This window comes from Lontra canadensis, unplaced genomic scaffold (assembly GCF_010015895.1).
Source record: "Lontra canadensis isolate GAN:19392208 unplaced genomic scaffold, GSC_riverotter_1.0 scaffold31, whole genome shotgun sequence".
Classification (NCBI taxonomy): Eukaryota; Metazoa; Chordata; class Mammalia; order Carnivora; family Mustelidae; genus Lontra; species Lontra canadensis.
The window spans coordinates 550,715-569,858 of NW_022631025.1; the positions used below are offsets into that span (position 1 = coordinate 550,715).

The 19,144-nt window shown below is 46.6% G+C and overlaps 1 protein-coding gene across 3 annotated transcripts in view; it reads left to right on the top strand.

The window, feature by feature from the left end:
* The window catches only part of AUH (AU RNA binding methylglutaconyl-CoA hydratase), a 148,374-nt gene that overhangs the window by 75,443 nt on the left and 53,787 nt on the right, over positions 1-19,144 (top strand). The window contains exon 7 of one of the 3 annotated variants that reach the window (XM_032866407.1): positions 18,310-18,854. The exons of the other annotated variants lie outside the window; for them this stretch is intronic. Coding sequence (XP_032722298.1) covers positions 18,310-18,554 — 245 coding nt within the window. The 3' untranslated portion in view covers positions 18,555-18,854. Of the gene's footprint in view, positions 1-18,309; positions 18,855-19,144 lie in introns of those variants that run through there. 3 annotated transcript variants of the gene reach the window in all.

Below are 19,144 nucleotides of genomic sequence, written 5' to 3' on the forward strand. Positions count from 1 at the left end.
TCTTTAGTGGTTTCATCAAATTTTAGGAGTCTTGGTACTAGTTCTGTGAAAAATGCCATTGGAGGGGCGCCTGGGTGGCTCAGTGGGTTAAAGCCTCTGCCTTTGGCTCAGGTCATAATCTCAGGGTCCTGGGATCGAGCCCCGCATCGGGCTCTCTGGTCAGTGGGGAGCCTGCTTCCCTTCCTCTCTCTGCCTGCCTCTCTGCCTCCTTGTGATCTCTGTCAAATAAATAAATAAAAATCTTTAAAAAAAATGTCATTGGAATTTTGATAGGGATTGTCTTAAATCTTCAGATTGCTTTGGGTAGTACGAATAGCTTAACAGTATTACTGCTTTTCAGCCCCTGAGCAAGGAATACGTTTCTGTTTGCTCGGTCTTCAGTCTCTTGTACCAGTCATATGCTTTTTAAGGGCACAGGGCACTCATCTTTCATCTCTTCAGCTAAATGTATTCCTAGGTATTTTATTCTTTTAACATAATTATAAATGGGATTATTTTCCTAATTTCTCTTTTTGATAGTTCATTATTATTGTGTAGAAATGCAACTGATTTTTGTGTATTGATTTTATGTCCTGCAATCTTGCTGAATTCATACATAAGTTCTAACATTTCTGTGCTGGATTATTTAGGATATTTTGTATGCAGTATGTCATATGCAGACAGTGACAGGTTTCACTCTTTTTTTTTTTTTTTCTTTTAGATTTGGATGCATTTTATTTTTCTTGCCTAGTTGCTCTGGTTAGGACTTCCAGTACTATATAGCAAGAGTTGATGTCCATGTCTTGTTTCTGAAAAATTTTCAGTGTTTCACTGAAAGATGGCTAATACGTCTTTACGTATTTGGTATAATTCATCTGAAAATCCATCTGGCCATGGATTTTGTTTGTTGCTTTTTTTTTTTTTTAATTGATTCAGTTTCATTACTTGGTCTCGTCAGATTTTCTATTTCTTTCTGATTCAATCTTGGAAGATTGTGTGCCTCTATGTATTTACCCATTTTTTTTTTTCTAAGTTCCTTGATTTGTTGACATAAGTTTTCCCTAGTTGTCTCTTATAAATCTTTGTATTTTGTGGTATTGGTTTTAATTTTTATTTCATTTCTGATTTTATTTATTTGAATCCTTTCTTTTTTTTTCTTGATTTAGTCCAATTAATGGTTTATCAGTTCTGTTTACCTTTTCAAAGAATCAGTTATTGGTTTCATTCAATAACTAAAAGGTTATTTTTTACTTTTTAGTTCTTAATTTTTTTCCACTCAGATTTCTATTTTTTCCTTCCTTCTGATAACCTTGTGGACTTTGTTCTTCTTTGCCCGTTTCCTTTAGGTGTAATGTTAGATTGCTTATCTGAAGTTTTCTTTTTTGTTCTATGGGTAGGCCTACGTTGCTATAAACATTCCCTCTTCGAACTGCTTTTGCTATGTCCCAAAGATTTTGAACTGTCATGTTTCCATTTTCATTTTTACTCAGATATTTCTTGATCTCCCCTTTGATTTCTGTGGTGACCCTGGGATTCATGTGTGACATGTTACGTGCACGTACCAATTTACATTAAGTTGTTCACTTATGTTGGAACACATTTCAGAAGCACCACATTATGTGTACAAAGTCATATTTTAAACTTTTTAAAATCTTTTTTATCCCTTAATTAATTAGTTTTTGTAGATACAATTACTTTTACTATTTTTATCATTTAACCTTTATACTATCCATATAAGGGATTGTTTTACTACCTTTACTATATGTTCGCTTTGCTTTTATCACTGAAATTTTTTCCTATCATAATTTTCTTATTTCTAGTTATGGATGGCCTCTCCCTGCCCCCCCACCCCCACCTTCTTAAGAAGTCCCTTTAATATTACTTGTAAAGCCAGTTTAGTGATGATAAACTCAGTTAAGTTTTGTTTGCGTGGGAAGGTCTTTAACTCTTCTTCACTTCTGAAGAACTTTGCCAGATAAAGCATATTTGAGTTGTAGGATTTTTCCTTTCTGCTATTTGAATGTATGTCAGGTCACTCCCTTAACACTTTGCAGTGGTTCTGCTAAAAAATCATCTTATAGCCTTATGGGTTTTCCCTTATACATAACTATTTGCTTTTCTCTTGTTGCTTTTAAGATTCTCTGTCTTTAATTTTTTTGTGTGATTTTAGTAATCATATGTCTCAGTGTGGATCTACCAGGGTTCATCTTGTTTGGGGCTCTTTGTATTTCCTGGACATGGATCTTTCTTTCCTCAGATTTGGGAAGTTTTTAGCTACTATTTCTTCAAATAAATGTTGCGCTTCTTTCTCCCTTTTCTTTCTGGGACCTTATAATGTGAATTTAATGTGTTTGATTTCTGTCTCGTAGGTTCCTTAACCAATCCTCATTTTTTAAAACTCTTTTTTTTCTTTTTATCATTCAGTTTAGTTGCTTCCTGCTGCCCTGTCTTGCGGATTGCCGGTTTGTTCTGCATCATCTGCTCTGCTCTTTACTCCCTCCAGTGTGGTTTTCATTTCAGTTATTGGATTCTCTAGCGTTGATAGTTTCTTCTTTACATTTTCTTTATCTTTTTTGAAGTACTCAGTTCATCAACTTTTCTCTCAAACCCCACGAGCATATTTAAGACTGTTACTTTGAATTCTTTATCAGGTAGATTTATTATTTCCATTTTGCTTAGCTCTCTTTCTGAAGTTTTGTCTCGTTCTTTCATCTGGATCACATTCCTCTGTCTTACTGTATCTGGGGGTCTCTTCTGTGCATCAGGTAGGTTGGCTAGATCTCTTGCTCTTCAGTGGGATGGCCTCATGTAGCAAGCTTTCTTTGGGTCTGAGTAGCACAGTCCCTCCTGGTCACCAGATCCGGGTGCTCTGTGGATGTCCCCTGACTAGGTACATGGGCCATCTTGCGACTGGGCAGTGGCTGCTGCTGGCATGCTGGTGAGTGGGGCTGGCCCCTGGAGGGGCTGGCTGAGAACCCTGGGTTGTGTCTGCTGTGGGTGTGCTGATGGGCAGGGCTGGCTCTCAGCCAGCTTGTTGCAGTGACTGGCCTTGTCCACTGTGGGCACACTGGTGAGAAGGGTAGGTCCCCCTAGTCGGCTTGCCTGACTGTAGCTACAGAGGGCTTGCTGCTGGGTGGGGCTAGCTCTTGGCAGAGTTGTCACTGGCACGGCAGTAACAACTGCTGTGTGCACACTGGTGAGGGGGCTCACTTCCCAGGGCAGGAGTTGCTTTGGTGTACGGGTCCTAACCAGGCTCAGGCAGCTAGATGACCCCTTCCCATCCTCATGGCAGAGTGCTGATCACTCTGGGTGAATGGTGGTCCTGATCACAGTTGCCCGCTGTGTGTGCTGGTGAGGTGCAGCTGCTTTGGTGGGTGCCTGCCTGGCGCAGGTGTGTTCTCAGGGGAATGCCCGGGGTGGGGGGGCAATGGGTGCTAAGAAAGTAGATCGAGGATCTCAGAAGTGGCTCCCACAAGCATCTAGTGAGGTAGACCGAAAGAGGGCATGGGAACATGGCACCACCAAGTCTTCTGTTCCTGACAGAGCACTTACACGTTCCTGCCCCCGTGGCACATGCCCTAAAATTACTCAGTAAACCTCCTTCTTATATAGCTCAGGCTGTTTTCAGACTGCTGCTTCTGGCCTGGGTCTGAGACCAAATGGTAAAGCACAGTGGCCCTTTGAGAACAGCATTGGTTTTCTGTAGTCCTCAGGCTTTCCTGGAGTAAAGCCCTGCTGATTTTAGAGCTAGATTCTTCTCGCTACAGATGCACGGGGCTGGGGGTGCCCCGTGTAGGGCTCGATCCCCTTGCTCCTTAGTGGTGCTCTCCGTGCCCGTGACATCCCTCCTGCTCGTGGTCGTCGTGCTGGAGGTTTGGGTCCTGACTCCCTGTACGTCCTTCCTACCCTTTTGGATGTGGCTTCTTTTCCTTTCCTTTTTTTTTTAATGTCTTCGGTCGTGAATGATCTGTTGTGCTGATCTTCAGAATGTTCTAAGAGCAGATTGCTTTAGATGTAGTTGTTATCTTGGTGTGTCCGTGGCCAGAGGTGAGCTCAGGACCCTCCTGCTCCATCTTACCCCATTCTCTGTGTCTCAGGATAACTTTTTATTTCTTCTTGAGTTCTTTGATCCATTGGTTGTTCAGTGGTGCATTGTTTAAGCTCCACATACTTAGGAATTTCCCAGTTTTCTTCTTTAATTGATTGCTGACTTTATACCATTGTGGTTAGAAAGATGCTTGGTCTGATTTCAGTGTCCTTCAGTTTAATGACCTTTTTTGTGGCCTAACCTATGATTTATCTTGGAGAGTATTTCACATGCACTTGAGAAGAAAGTTCTTGCTTTAGGATAGAGCATTCTGTAAACGATTGTTAAGTCCATCCAGTCTAATGTGTCATTTAGAACAGTGTTTTGTTATTGATTCCTTATCTTCACTGTCTGTACATTGGGGTGTAGTTGGGTGTTAAAGTCCCCCATTACTGTTGTACTGGTGTCTATTTTCCCCTTTTTGTTAACGTCCGCTTTATTTATGTAGGTGATTTTATGCATCAGTATTTGTAAATGTGCTATTCTCTTCTTGGATTGACTACTGTCGTTACATAACAGCCTTCTTTGTCTTTTTTTTTTTTTTTTTTAAGATTTTATTAGAGAGAGGGAGAGTGATCAGGGGGGCAGCAGAAGGAGAGGGAGAAGCGTGCTTGCTGCGGAGCAGGGAGCCTGACGTGGGGCTCGATCCCAGGACCCTGGGAACATGACCAGAGTCAAAGACAGACACTTAACCAACAAAACCATCCAGGCGCCCCCTTTTTTCCTTTTATGACAGTCTCTGTCCTAAAGCTTACTGCGTCCAGTACTGATGTAGCCATCCCGTCTTTGGGCTCCATCTGTGTGGAAGACCTTTTCCCACCTCTTCACTTTGAGTTTGCCTGTGTCCTTTGATCTCGAGTTTGTCTTTCCTAGGCAGCTTTCATTTAGTCCTAATTCATTCTGCTGTTCTGTGTCATTTGACTGGACATCTCATTGTTTTACACTTAGAGTAATTATTGATAAGTGTATATTTACTGCCACTTTGCTAATTGTTTTCTTGCTGTTTTGGTTGTCTTCCTTTGTGGCTTGATGGCTTTCTGTGTGGGGAGCGGACCCCTCGCCCTTTATCTTTGGTGGGTCTGCTATCGGTTTGCGCGTGTGGTGACCGTGACGCTCACGTTACAGAACTTAGATTCATCAATGTCGGGTGAAGCTGGAATGCATTCTGTGTGTCATTCCCCCTCCATGTTTGCTGCTTCTGATGATACATTTTATTTACATCCTTTCGTGCTGCATTAACAAATTGGGGTGACAGTCACTTTGACTGCTTGTTCCTTGTTACCTCATGTTAGCTGTATAAGTGATTAAGCCACCACCTTCACAGCATTAAGTTATTCTGGACTTTTTGTTTATTTTTGCCAGGGGATTCGTACTTTCATAGGTTTTCTTGTTAGTAATTAGTAGCCTTTCATTTCAGCTTAAAGCCATTTCTTTAATATTTTTCTGGAAGGCCAGTCTAGCGGTGATTTGAGGAAACTCTCCAATTCGGAAGGACAGTTTGCCTGGCATTCTCAGCTGGAGGTCTCATTGTTTGAGCACTTTGACCATTCTGTGCCCTTCCGTCCTGGCCTGGAGTTTCTGTTGAAAAATCTGCCCATGGTCTTGGGGAAGGCCCCTTGTTTATAACAAGTTTTATTTGTCTGGCTGCTTTTGAGAGTCTCGCCTTACCTTTCACTTTTGGCATTTTGGTTATATGTCTTGATGTGGGTTTCTTTGGGTTTTTCTTGTGTGGAACTCTCTGGACTTCCTGGAACTTTATGTCCTTAATCCCCCAGGTTAGGGACATTTTCAGCCATTATTTTCTCAAGAAGTGTTCTGCCCTTTTCTCTTTTCTCCTCCTGGGGCCTCTATAATGTGGGTGCTGGCTTTCTTCGTGGTGTCTGATGAGCCTCTTCAACTTTTTTCCTTCTTATCCTCCTCCCACGGGCACCCCCACTTTGCTTATGAGAGTCCTGCTGGTCTCTGAGGTCCCTGTTCCTTCCTTCTGCTCTGTTGTGTCTACCTTGAACACCCTGTGGTATTTTACAGTGGCCGTCCTTTCAAGGCTGTGACTTCTGTCTGCCACCTTTTATTTGCTCCTTGTTGAAACTGCCGCTCTGTTCGCAGATGCTTCTCCCGTCTTCGGTGAGCATTTTTAGGGCCCTCATTTTGAGAGCCATTTCATTAAGGCCTTTTTATGAGGCATCATCTTGGTTTTTTCCTTGGGATGTATCCTCGGGGTTTTTCCTTTTCTTTGAGTCTGTGTTGGCTTTTTTTGCATTAGGTGGAACAGCCGCCTCTCCCAGTAGTGGAAGTGAGCCTTGTCATTCACCTCTGCCACAGCTCTTAGCTGTTTCTCAAAACTGGGTTTTTGTCCGAGCAGCTTGCTTCGTGCTTAGTGACTCCCAGTCATGGAGGCTGCGGCAGCCCTGTCAGTGCCCCAAGGGGAAGATCTCAGTGAGCATCTGGGCGCAGGCTGACTGCAAGCCCCACCGTGATGCAGTAGCTTTTAAAGTCTGCAAACACACCCCTGGGGGGCAACTGGCAATGGGTATTTCTGTCCGTTTCCTGTATACTCTGAACCCTGATGCAGCAGCCAGTTAGGAACTGTGACTTCGTTTGCCGCTGTCCTCTCGTACGTGCTGACACGGCCCAGCTGGCCACTAGATCCAGGCTTTCTGGGTGGCAGCCACAAATGCTGGGCTGCCCGACGTGCACAAGGTTCTTCCTCAGCGACCTGAGCAGGGCAGATGGAGCGCTCACGGGTGGCACCTGCTGGTGTCTCTGTCTCTAGCGGGGATTGTGGTGGGCTCCCTGATGTGTGGCCCCTTGGCCACAGCTGTGAAGGTAAGTGGGTAGGTGCTGTCACCGGAATCTTGGGCCTGTCCAGCGGCTGCGTCTCCACTGTCCGTTGAGTGGGACCCGTGACACTTAACTTGCCGTTGTGTGCCCTGGGTTCCACATAATGGACAGGACGTGGAAGCCTTGCCCCCAGAGCCAGGTGGTTGAGGGCCGTCAGCACAACAATCAGGGTGCCGTCCCTGCGCACAGGCTCACTTCTGGAAGACGCCGGTGACCTGCGGTGAATCCAGGGGGCGCACAGATGAGCCGCCAGCCTTGTAGTAGTCTTTGAAGAGTATTTCCGTGGGCCCTGTGCGTGCGCTGCGTGAGATGCAGACCCCTCAGCACGAAGTTACAGAGTGCACGAAGTAGGCGTCTTCCACAGGAGCACTGGGTGCTTCGCAGCGTTCTGCTGCCGTTGGGGGGCCCTGGGGGCAGCCAGATGGGGTCTGTTTCTCAGGTCACTAACCCTGTGGGTTTTCTGGTGTGAATTCTGATGACTTTCAAAACTAGACATTTTGTGCTTTCATCTGTCAGGGTGCAGGGCTGAAAATGTGGGGTGCCGCCCACTGTGAAGTGCAAGCCCTTTGCTCCTCAGGGACCGTCTTGCGCTTGTGAGTTCGCTCTTGGTTGTGTGTTGCCATGCGGGGGGGCGCTTATGGCGAGACGGTCCCTCAGCCTCCTGTTTCTGCGTGGGTTTTTTCTCATTCACCCACTGTGTAAGAGGTCCTCAGCCAGCTTTTTGGTGTTTTATAGGAAATTGTTCTGTATTTAGCTGTAGATTTGATGTGCTCACGGGAGGAGGTCGGCTCAGGGTCCTGGCATTCCACTATCTTGACCTGGAATCCCGTCGCATTATTTTTATTCAATTACTGATCATTAATCAGAAAAGTTCTCTCAGTGTACGCATCCTGACTGACGGTAATTCTCCCACTCACTGAGCTCTTGCCGGTGTCCTTCCAGGGTCTGTTTTCTACAATGTTGAAATCTTAAGATCTTAAAAGCTGTCTGGCATGCAGTGTTTTCAAAGGTCTCTTTCCTTGGAAAGGGGTTCCGTGACAGCAGACAGTTGTTATGGTGGTTTGTCAGGTGCGTGCTATGTGGCCTGGTTGTGGTGGAACTAAAAAACTTTGGGTTAATACTCAGATTTCTTTTCTGTGTGTGTAAAATGGGCTTTTACTAGATTTTTGGTATACATAGGGTGACACCGTAAGCCAGAATGTGACTTTGCAGTCAGGCATCTCACCTTTCTTTCTTTCTTTCTTTTTTTTTTTTTTTTTAAAGATTTTGTTTATTTATTTGACAGAGAGAGAGAGAGAGAGATCACAAGTAGGCAGAGAGAGAGGCAGAGAGAGAGGAAGGGAAGCAGGCTCCCCGCCTAGCAGAGAGCCCCATGTGGGGCTCGATCCCAGGACCCTGGGATCATGACCTGAGCCGAAGGCAGAGGCTTTAAGCCACCCAGGTGCCCCAGGCATCTCACCTTTCACTGTGTGTGCGTTTTCATTTGAAGGTGACACCCGGAGTGTCTGCCGGAGCCCTGTGCACCAGCAGCCACAGCAGCCTTTTGTGGTAGCGTGGCATGTGGCCCTGCTTTGTGTGGCTAGCTGTGTTCTCTTCCTGCACGTCCTCCCCCTCACCTTCTGCCTTCTGTAGTTTCTTTCCTGAGCACAGCCCCTGCTTTCCCCACCCTGAGTCTTCCAGCAGGGAGCCAGGAACGGGGCGCCCATGGGGGCTCTGCCGGGGGGGCTCCGGTACTCTCACTGAAGGAGAAGGTGGTCGTGTAACTTGAGAGTTCACTTTCCAGAGCCCTTGCATACAAATGTTATATTGCGGGGGCTTTTTAAAGGGAAGCATAAACACTAATAATGTCTGATTAGAAATATAAAATAATAATGGGTGACAGTTTTGGGGAATTTCAGAATTAATCTTCTAGTAATTGAATTTCTTAAAAGCAGTTGCTTATGTTGTCTTCCGTCACTTGATTGTGTTCCAGTTAGTAATCGTCCCCAACTGGTTTGATGCCCGTCATCCCAGATTCTACAATGCATCTCCCAGGGTATTAACACAGGCACACACGGGCTTGTTTTCCCCAGAAGTGTGATCGTACCAGACACTCCCTCCTGACACTTGTTGCTTTGGGTCTAAAGGTATTTTAGCTGTCTCTGCTTGTCTGTCTTACAACTCTAGGAGAAGAACTTCAGTGTTTCACCGTAAAGCATTCTCCTGGTTTTTTTATACATCCATAATCTCATGGGGGTATATTATGATATATGAATAATCTTGAATTATTTTGGTACTTGCAGTATTTAGGTAGATTTTCTATTGGTGAAAGATTCTAGCTTTCTTCGAACGAACTGCTCTGACAGTGGTGTGTTACTCTTTCATTCTTAATGGTACTCCTGGATTCGAGGTGCCTATGTGAGAATGGTACTTTTTTAGTATCTGTTTTTATAGGTGAGATTAGTTTGGAGTTTTGTTTCATATGTTGTCTTGTGAGATTTTGGTAGTAGTTTAACATCTTAAAAAATTATTTAGAAGCCTTATTATTTATCTGGTTTCTGGAGTACTTGAAATAATGGCATTAACACGCCTTTGAAATTTTGTGCTAATTTTACTTGTGTATCCTGCTATATTTTGACATTTTAAAATTCCCTTTTAATAAATGATTTTACTAGAGAAGTAAAGTTACCCAGATTTTCAGATGTATGAACATAAACTTTTATGTCATGTTTTCTTGTCATTGTTTTAATTTTCTGTCATTTGGGTGTTTCTCTTCATTCTTTAATTTGTGTTTTTATTTCCTTCCCTTTTCTTCCGATTTCCTGTTTCACAGAACCAACTCTTAGATTTATGGTTTCTGTTTTCTTTGACTCTTTTTCTCTTTTCTAATTTATGACTTCCTGCTTTTTGATCATTAATTCTACCTTTTCTTTGCCCCATTGCTTGCATTGCTTTTTTTTTTTAAAAGGTTTTTATTTATTTGAGAGAGAGGGAGTGTGTGCATGAACGGGTGTGGGGGGGAGTGGCAGGGGCAGAAGCAGACTCCACCCTGAGCAGGGAACCCCATGTGGGACTTGATCCCAGGACCCTGAGATCGTGACCTGAGCTGAAGGCAGACGCTTCACTACCCGAGCCACACAGGCACCCCTCTAGACATGGTACCCGTCTTCATTTTGGTTTATACCACTCCATCAGTGTGATGTGCCCCTGTTTTTCCTAGGAAGTGTCTTTACCTTGACTTCTCGCTTACCTACCTGTGAGGGTTATGAACCCTTCATTTGAGCATCACTCTCCAGACGCGTCTTACCTAGCCTTTTCTTTTCTGCCTTTGAGTTGCTTTGTTATACGTGTGTGTCATGCAGACATTATACAGTTTGCAGATGTTATAAGATGAATTCTTAGAGGTAATTTTATCCCATGTTTCACGTCCTTTGTTTAGGAAGTAGACCTCAGAGTTAATCTTTCATGGTTCCGGGGTCTTCAGACCGGCTTCTTGTCCTTCCTTTGTCCGAAAGTGATTGCTCGGGCCCTGCTGGTTGTGCCGGGCTCGGTTCTGTGCTGCTGTCTGCGGGCTCCGTTGTTCTTGATGTCTTTATGTGCGCGTCCTGTAACTAAAAGTCTTGTTTCATCCTTGCATTTTTCTTTGGAATTTTCAAAGTTAGCTAATTATCTTTATGTAGTTTCTCAAAAGTAATCTTCGTCTGCTGGTATGGCAATTGGTAGATGTTGGAAATACTTTCTTATTTAATTCTACTCATGCTTCATTTTTTGCAAAATTTGAAAATAGAGATAACGTTCTGAGAGCCAGCATTAACTTACGGGGTTGCGTGGAGGAAATTCATATTTGATACTGACTCTGGGTATTATTTTTGCTCTTGCATGGAAAAATTATTTAAAACTTTTCAGAAACATGAAGCTGTGCTTCAGGAAGCTATTTTGGTACTATTCTCAAAGGACAGATTTCTATTCCTTTCCCACCCTAATGAAACTAGGTCACTAGCTTTTGGCACATCTCCATGATGTGAGATTTATTTGATGTTCAAGTGCACTGTCTAGAAATAGTGATGCGATGTCAGCAAGGCCACTTTTCACTTCATGAACATAATTTCCAATGCTCTGGAATTAATTCATTCTTTGACCTGTTAATAATCACACTTGGTCATGAGCATCTCGGAGGCAGAAGCAGCGTCTGGAAATGGTCATTGTCAGTTACCCTGTTGGATGTTACGTCGTGGGGTTTTGTTAAGCGTGGAGGTCGGCCTGTTGGAGTAGTTGATACCTTATGAAAACCAAGGAGCTATTTATCAAGCAAACTTTTGCCTGATGCCATGATGGGATCCACTGGCTCATGTCGTTGAGAATATATATATATATATATATATTCTCTCTTTCTCTCTCTCTCTCTCTCTATATATATGTATCTATCTATGTATAGATAGATATATATATATGAATTCTGTCTTGCTGTGGCCAACTTTAAACATGATTGGGGAAGTTCCCTGTTCGTTCACAGCCAGAAACAAGTACTTGAAAAAACAGGGAATAACTAGCATTCCTCTAAAGCTAGTGAGCTGTAGGTACTAGAATACCTGGCAGTTGAAATGAGCTACTTTGAAGTCAGCCATACATTAATTCAGGGTTTCTGAAAGAGGCAGAGAAGTATGACCCATTGTAAAACCACTGACCTTGCCAGGTGTGGCCCTGGAGTGGGCCGAATCCTTGCTCTGTGGCCTTGGGAAAGTGACTTGCTTCCCCATGCTTCTGTCTCTCACCTGTGAGGTGCAGTGACAGTCCCACGGGTTAGACGCCGGCCTTGTGACCATGGAAGGAGTCAGCGGTGCCACTTTGAAAGGGTTCTGGGGGCTCCTGGTTGTCTCCGTGGGTGGAGCATAAACTCTTGATCTTGGGGTCTGGGTTCAAGCCCCACGTTGGGGGTACAGTTTACTTTAAAAAAAAAAAATCTGAAACTGAAAACAGAAGAAGCCGCGTGTGGCCGGGGTGGATCTGGTCCCTTGGGTTGGCTCACGGCAGCGTCCAGTCCCGGGTTTGTTAACTGGTAGGTACTGAGGAAGTGTTCCTTGAGTGAAGCCTGTCGTGAAGCCTGTCGTTTAGTTTTGTTTGTTTGTTCGATTGCTGTAGCTCCGCGGAGTTCTAGGTGGCATACCTCGAAATTATGCTTACGTGCTCTTTGGATGGGTTTTAGCACATTTGTGTTCTGTTTCTGTTGCTTTCCTTGGTATAGTTTGTTTTTAACTAGGCATATCTCAGTGCCCTTGGGGACACATTCTTGAGATTCCAGGGAACTTGTACAGGCTGTTTTCCTGCTCTGCCTTTGGTGGACCTGGGCGGGGGGGGGGGGGGGGGGCTTTTTGTGCACATCGTTTGAGCCTAAGGAAGAAAGGAACAGATTATTTCTCTCAAACTCAAGAGTAGCTGGCTGGTCCTTGCACACTTTCGAGATGTGAGAAATAAAGTAGATTTAGATTCAGGAGTTACTTGTATTTCGTGGCAGCATAAAATTAAAGCTGCAAAAAGAGCACTAGTCAGAGAGCCCAGGCTCCTTTTAGATGCAAACAACTGAATTGTCAGAGGAGTCAGTGACAGCTCTGTGACTGCAGCAGTGCCCCCCCCCCCACCAACCCAGTCCTTGTTATTTGGGTCACTGTGTAATTACGTTTTCACTGATTTCACTGATTTCACTGATTTCACTGCTTCATGAATGTACACATATTCCTGTTAATCCAGATGCCCTGAAAACCATTTCTGTTCAGTTATAAAGGCAGACAGTTTAAAATATTTTAATGGTACCCTTATTTTGAAAACCTTAAGTTGGACGGAAGTTTCCTTCCTCTGTCCATCCGTTTCTTCCTTCTTTTATAGAGGGCGAGAGAATCTGAAGCAGGCTCCACGCCCAGCTGGGGCCTGAAGGCAGAGCTCCGTCTCAGGACCCTGAGGTCATGCCCTGCGCTGAGAGTCCGACAGACGCTCAGCGACTGAGCCCCCCAGGCGCCTGTGTGACATTTTCTATGCTAGTCGGTAGAGATCTGAATTGCCGCTCAGATATGTGAAGCTTAGCATACTAGTTTTTTTTTTTTTTTAAGATTTTATTTATTTATTTGACAGACAGAGATCACAAGTAGACAGAGAGGCAGGCAGAGAGAGAGACAGAGAGGGAAGCAGGCTCCCCACTGAGCAGAGAGCCCGATGCGGGACTCGATCCCAGGACCCTGAAATCATAGCATACTAGTTTTAAACTGCTCTCGCACACAGTGCTAATGAGTAGCCGCTTCACTAACGCATCACTAGCCAAGTACAGGAGAGTCCTTGGCAATGCAGGTGCTAGGGATGTCTGCGTGCCAGGAAGGGCTCTTCGGGTTGGCACTGAGGGAAGTGTGTTTACCTGTCCTGACGGACCTCTGCTGCCGTGTGTGCACTTGCGCAGCACCGGAGCCTCTGACTCCAAGGCTGTGGGTCCCTGCTCTACAGGTCTGACCGGGTGGCTGCTCGCTGAGGTTTCTGCTCAGGATTTTGTGTCAAAACGTGACCTCAGAAGTAGGGACAGTGGGTGGAGGGTTCCTTCTGGCGCTGGGGGCTTTGTCCATACCCTGGGTAGCAGGGTTCTTACTAGAGGTGGCCTCGCTGATGTGCGGGGCTGTCATCCTCGTTTAGGGGGAGTCTTGGTTCCTCCCTGTTTTCTCAGCATAGTTCTTTAGCATCCCTGGTTATGTGGAGGCACCAGAAACCTTTTCGTGAATTTCTCTGTGTCTGTAAATCCGCCAAAGTTGATTTCCATTGCCGACAGCCGCAGAGCCCATGCAGCCAATCACTTACTCTGTCCGCCCACCGCCACAGAGGAGGAGCACAGTCAGTTAACGCTCAGGTGCAAATGTCACACGCGCCACATCTTGTTCTCCCTCTGCTTTAGAGCATTTTCTGTGCCTGGGATGTCGGGCCCGACTTTGCCGTAAGGCATTCTTTTAGGTTTATAAGCCTGAGCTGTATTCACCTGTTTTTCAGGTATTTGACTAAGTCCTTATTGTGTATCAGGTGCTTGTAGTGGCTGGAAAAATGCAGCAGTAACAGGAGACCCGCCCCTGCCTTCGTGGAGTGTGCGTTCGAGGAGGCAGACTGACAGATGAGGAGAACGCGGAGTTGCAGTTGATGGTGATAAACGGGTGGAAAGAATGAATGGAGCACAGGAGGAGGGGTGCTGAGCCGCAGGCCGTCAGGGTCAGCGGGGAGGTATGACCCCGGGGGACGGCTGCGACGGCCTCACGACACAGTGCGGGCAGTCTGGAGGCCTGGGAAGGAGTCCGCTCCCTGGAGCGCTCCCGGCTTCCGGATCCTGGTTTCTGGAGATGTGCTGGGTGCCCCGGGAAGGTGGCAGCCGCCGTGTTGGGGCCGCAGATGACAAGAGCGGCATCCGTCCCCTTCAGCAAGTATAGGTGTGAGGAGAGTCAAGACAGGCGCATCGGTGTGTTTTACCGGAGGGTTTGACAGCGACCAGTTCATAGCTGAGGAATCGAAGCGCATGGCCTGTTGAGTGTGCGCCCCACGCCCACGACCCTGCCGTTGCCCTTGGCTGGCTCACCGCACGCAGTCAGGAGCAGAAACCCCGGGCTCTCATACTGACACACACAGCATTCCACACTGAGCCACACTTGCTGGCACGATCTTTGTCCGAAGTCCAGGAGCCGCAGAGAATGCGGGGCCCAGTGAAGAGTCTGTGTTTCGTCGTGAAAGGACGAGAGATGCTATTTGCAGAAGCTGTGAAGGCCTCGGTCCTTGGGCCGGTGGTCGAGGGAAGACCCTCCCGGCCGTCAGGCCTTCTTTCCCCACCTGCACTGCTCACTCGTGCCTGGTGACTGAATATTTATTTTTGTCGGTGTGAAGATTAAAGGAAAGCTGAGCAGAAGCAATTTTAATATCCTGCTGATTACATTCCAGGAAGAAAAGAAAGAGCAGAACATTAAGCCTCACTGCCGTTTGCTATGGTTACCCCGTGTGAAGCAGAAGCGGTAGCTGTCAGGCTTTGATGGAGACGCCGCGGAGGTGACGCCAGCTGCGCGCTCGCACGTGTCTGCGAGCAAAGGCACAAGCTGCAGCCGCCACGTGGAGGCCCGCTCCTTGCTGTTCGGTTCCGCGTACAGTATTTCATGATGGGGTTTGGCCGGGTGCTGCCCTGAGTTTCCATGTACTTTCTGCAGCATTTCCAGCAAACGACAGTCCTTTCAGTTACATCCTAAGTACGTCGGTGTAAGTGGTGTTTCCAAATTTTGCGATACTGAGTGTTTGGAGGCAGGGAACTTAGAAGTGCTATTATTTTAGAAATATTTGAAATATCTTTCTAATAAAGATTTATATGTGTATATATATATAAATCTTTTTTGAACTATTAATATTTAACTTTTTCTAAGTATATAAATTCTAATTTATACATTAGTATCTTTTAATAAGGCAGTTTGATCATATTAAATGTTTACTTTTACTTTCTCTTTCATCCTTTTCAGTTGGAAGGATTGAGTTTTGTACGATCATGTTTAATCTTCATAAAATTTAGATCCTTTGAAACCATTGAGACAGACCTGCTCTGTATGTCGGATGACGAATGTCGGTTTGCAGACTTACTTGGATTGCGCAGAGCTTTATTTTTGTGGGTGACGGTGACTGCCTACGGCACCAGGTCGGCCAGCCGGACTCTGTCCCAGACTGCTTCTTGGTTCCTGTGGGTCACAGGCTGAGCCGAACCGAAATCCTAGGCAGAGCCGCAGCGGAAGGCGTTTCTTCTTTTACTGCCCTGAGTCATCTGTCAGGGGCGGCGGGGTGCCGAGGGCAGGCTCTTGCCCGCTGCGGCGTCCCAGGGGACGTTGTCATGGCAGAAGCGTAGCGCTGCGCGGCGGCCGGTGCAGCAGTGCGAGGGCCTGACCGACTTCGATCCGGGCCCAGGGCTTCCCGCTCCCGCCCCCCTGCAGCGGAGCGTGCCCGGCTAGTGGGCTCTCGGGGGCCTCCCGGCCAGGCAGTCCACTCGCCATCGCGCCAGCCTGCAGGGCGTCCTCGCGGTCGTCCGGAGCCACTGTTGGCAGACCAGGACCGTGTGGCAGAAGCTGGGGACGCTGCGACCCGCCTGGGAGGCCGGGACTTGGGCTTCTGGGCCGGAGCCGGCTGGACCACGCTGCGGCACTTCCGCTGTCCACCGTGTGGAACTGGCGGCAGCAGCCTCCGGAGAAGGACAGCACACACAGAGCAGGGAGAAGGGAGCAGGGCGGGGGGTGCTTTCCGGTGAAGAGGGCATGGAGTGTCACCCGTGGGAGACGCCGGCTTGAGCCACCGCCAGCGAGGACGGACCGGGCAGTGGAACCTGCTCATCTCTTTAGTTGCAGCGGCCAAGGAGGGAGAGTGCGTGGTCCCAGTAGTCGCTTCCCGCCTGCGCCCACGGAGGCCCGATAACTGCTGGGGGCGAGTAGGAGGCGTCGGAAGGAACCAGAGAATGCAGGCAGCCGAAGGCCGTGGCTCTTCTGCTTGGCGGGCGCAGCTGTCACGCGCGCACGGACCTGTGTGGCGGGAGCGGCTGAGTGGTCAAGGGGAAGGACAGGCTGCGTCCCGCGTGGTGCAGGTTTGGGGTTAAGTCATTGCGTGGCGGGATCCTGATCGGGGCCGCCTTCTTGGGTCTGTGAGCTTCTCTTTCTCTGTAAGGTGACAGCGACGGGAGTATCCGTATCGCTGACCTGCTGCAAAGTCGTTATCTCTGCCGCCTTTTAAAAACTGCCGTAAACTGTACGACACCACGCAAGCGCTACTTTTCTAGGGAGTTTACACTTGCCGGCTGGCGGACCTTTCTAGTGCGCACGCTGCTAAATCTAGGTGTTGGTGATGGGTCAGAGGCTCCGCTGATACTTTCTGCCATCGGGACCGACTGTGAAGACACCCGCATCGTGGTGCTGGAAGACCGAGCTCTGCTCCTGACTGGACTGTGCTTCTCACACTTCCCTCCAAAGCACCCGAAACACAGAACACGTGCACGTAGGCTGTGCGGACCGTCCTCACGTGCTGGTGGCTTTTCTGACATCACATTTTGTGTCACAGCTTGTGTACAGTTTGCAGTCTAGCCCTAACAGTACTTCTGTTAAGTTCCGTTTACCTTTTCAGTTACCCATGAACGAGATGTCAAAAAGAGGAAGGGCCCGGCTGTTCTGCACTGGCAAACAGGATGGGGCGCCCCAGCCAGCGACGTCACGTGCTCCTGGGCCTAGGAGCGCACACCCCCACTTCCTGGGCTGCTCTCCCTTGTTAAAGAAGAGGATTGACTGTATCCTGTGTCCCCTTCTGGGCAGCGGTTCTGTGAAAGCACACGTAGTACACATTGCAAGGAACTCTTGACCTGATTACAAAATCAAATTATACAACACGCTCATTCTTACAAAGTGGTTTCTAGATATTGTGTAATTCTTACCCATCTAGGTTGGTCATGGGGGACTTCGCTCCATAGAGTTTATTATTGTCGAGGCCACAAATTATCAAATTTTATTGGCTTAAAATATTTGTGAGTGTTACTCATCAGTAAATGACGTTTTATTAGGCTGTTCTCTCTGTTCTTGTGTGTCGTAACTTGCCACTATAAGCTTATAAACCATAAGTCTTCCGGTCAAGAGGGTAGACACTGAACACTGTTGCTTGCTACCTGCCTATTTTAAAACCTCATCAAAATGATAGCACAGAATATTGGTGGGGGGAGGCCTAACCATTCGCCAGTAAATAGCAAAGCAAGGGGTGAGAATTCATCAACAAATGAGATATCAGCAAATTTGTTTGGAATATAGGAGATGACAGTGGGTTAAAGCCTCTGCCTTCAGCTCAGGTCATGATCTCAGGGTCCTGGGATCGAGCCCCACATCGGGCTCTCTGCTCAGCAGGGAGTCTGCTTCCTCCTCTCTCTCTCTGTCTGCGTCTCTGCCTACTTGTGATCTTTCTCTGTCAAATAGATAATAAATAAAATCTTAAAAAAAAAAAAAGGAATATAGAAGATGAGACAGCTCTAGCCTGTGTATTGCCATTGGGCCTGTGAAGATGGGGAAGGCATTATTGTCTGCAGAGGAGTCTTGGAGGGGCTCAGAGCCACCAGCTGTTTTAGTGGTGATAACTTAGAGCTGAGGATTCCCAAAACAGGGTCCAGTTGAGGAGCTAGGTATAAAATTGTCAAACTCACCAGGGCCCTGTACGCCAGCCTCCCAGTGCACGTGCGCACACTCAGAGCAGAGGCAGCTGGGGTGTGTGATCAGCCACAACAGGCAAATTCTTCTTCTGTACACACGAAATGAACTTGGGAAAACTGGGACTTTCCATGTGGATTTTGGTTCCACAGTAAAGCCCTCCTCATTGTTCAGGGTCTGCTGCTTAACAGTCAGGTTCTTTTCTGTTTACGTCAGGTGAAGCCTGCCTGTCTTGTTCGTGCATAGAGCTCAGAATTTCCTCTCAGAGAAGAGGCCTTCCTAAAATACCAGCTGACCCAAGAGCACAGGAGACCAGCTCCCATGCTCAGAGCTGCGGGTCACCGGTGGATGACAGCTGGAAGCGTGGAAGAGAAAAAAGGGCCTTGAGGAAGGAAGCTAATGCAGAAGCAGTGACAGTACATAGAAGGGCTGTTAGATTTGTTTTTAAAAAGGATTGCTGAAATGAAATGTAAATAAAAATAGGATAAAGTAATCTTCCAAAATGGAAATCCGAGACCAAAGGAATACAAGCTGTGAGGTCTGATACTTGGCTTTAATAGAAGTTAGGAAAGGAAAGAGAGGAGAGGCCATGATCAGAAAAGCAAAGGAAGAGAATTTCCAGAGCCAGGAAAGAGCTGTCTTTTATATTAAAAGGACCCATGGAGAGCCAGCACAATTAATGGAAACAAGTCATCCGTGGGTATGTATTTGTGAAATTTCAGTGCTTTAAGGATGAAGATACAATTGCAAAAAAAAAAAAATTCTCCATGTCAAACTGGCATCAACGTTTCCATCAGTAATAGTGGATGTTATATATATTGCCAACAAACTCCAAAGATAAATGTACTTTTTTTTTAACTTAGAATTCAGTTACAACAGCAGAAAAAAGACATTGAGATGCTGAGGACTAGAAAAGTTAGCTTCCCAAGTACCTTATTAAGAATGTAGTTGAGTGTGTCCACCACCAAAGCAGGAGAATACCAAGAAGACAGACTTGGCCCAGGAAACGGAGTAGGTGACCTAACTGGGCAGCCACAGCAAATGTAGGAAG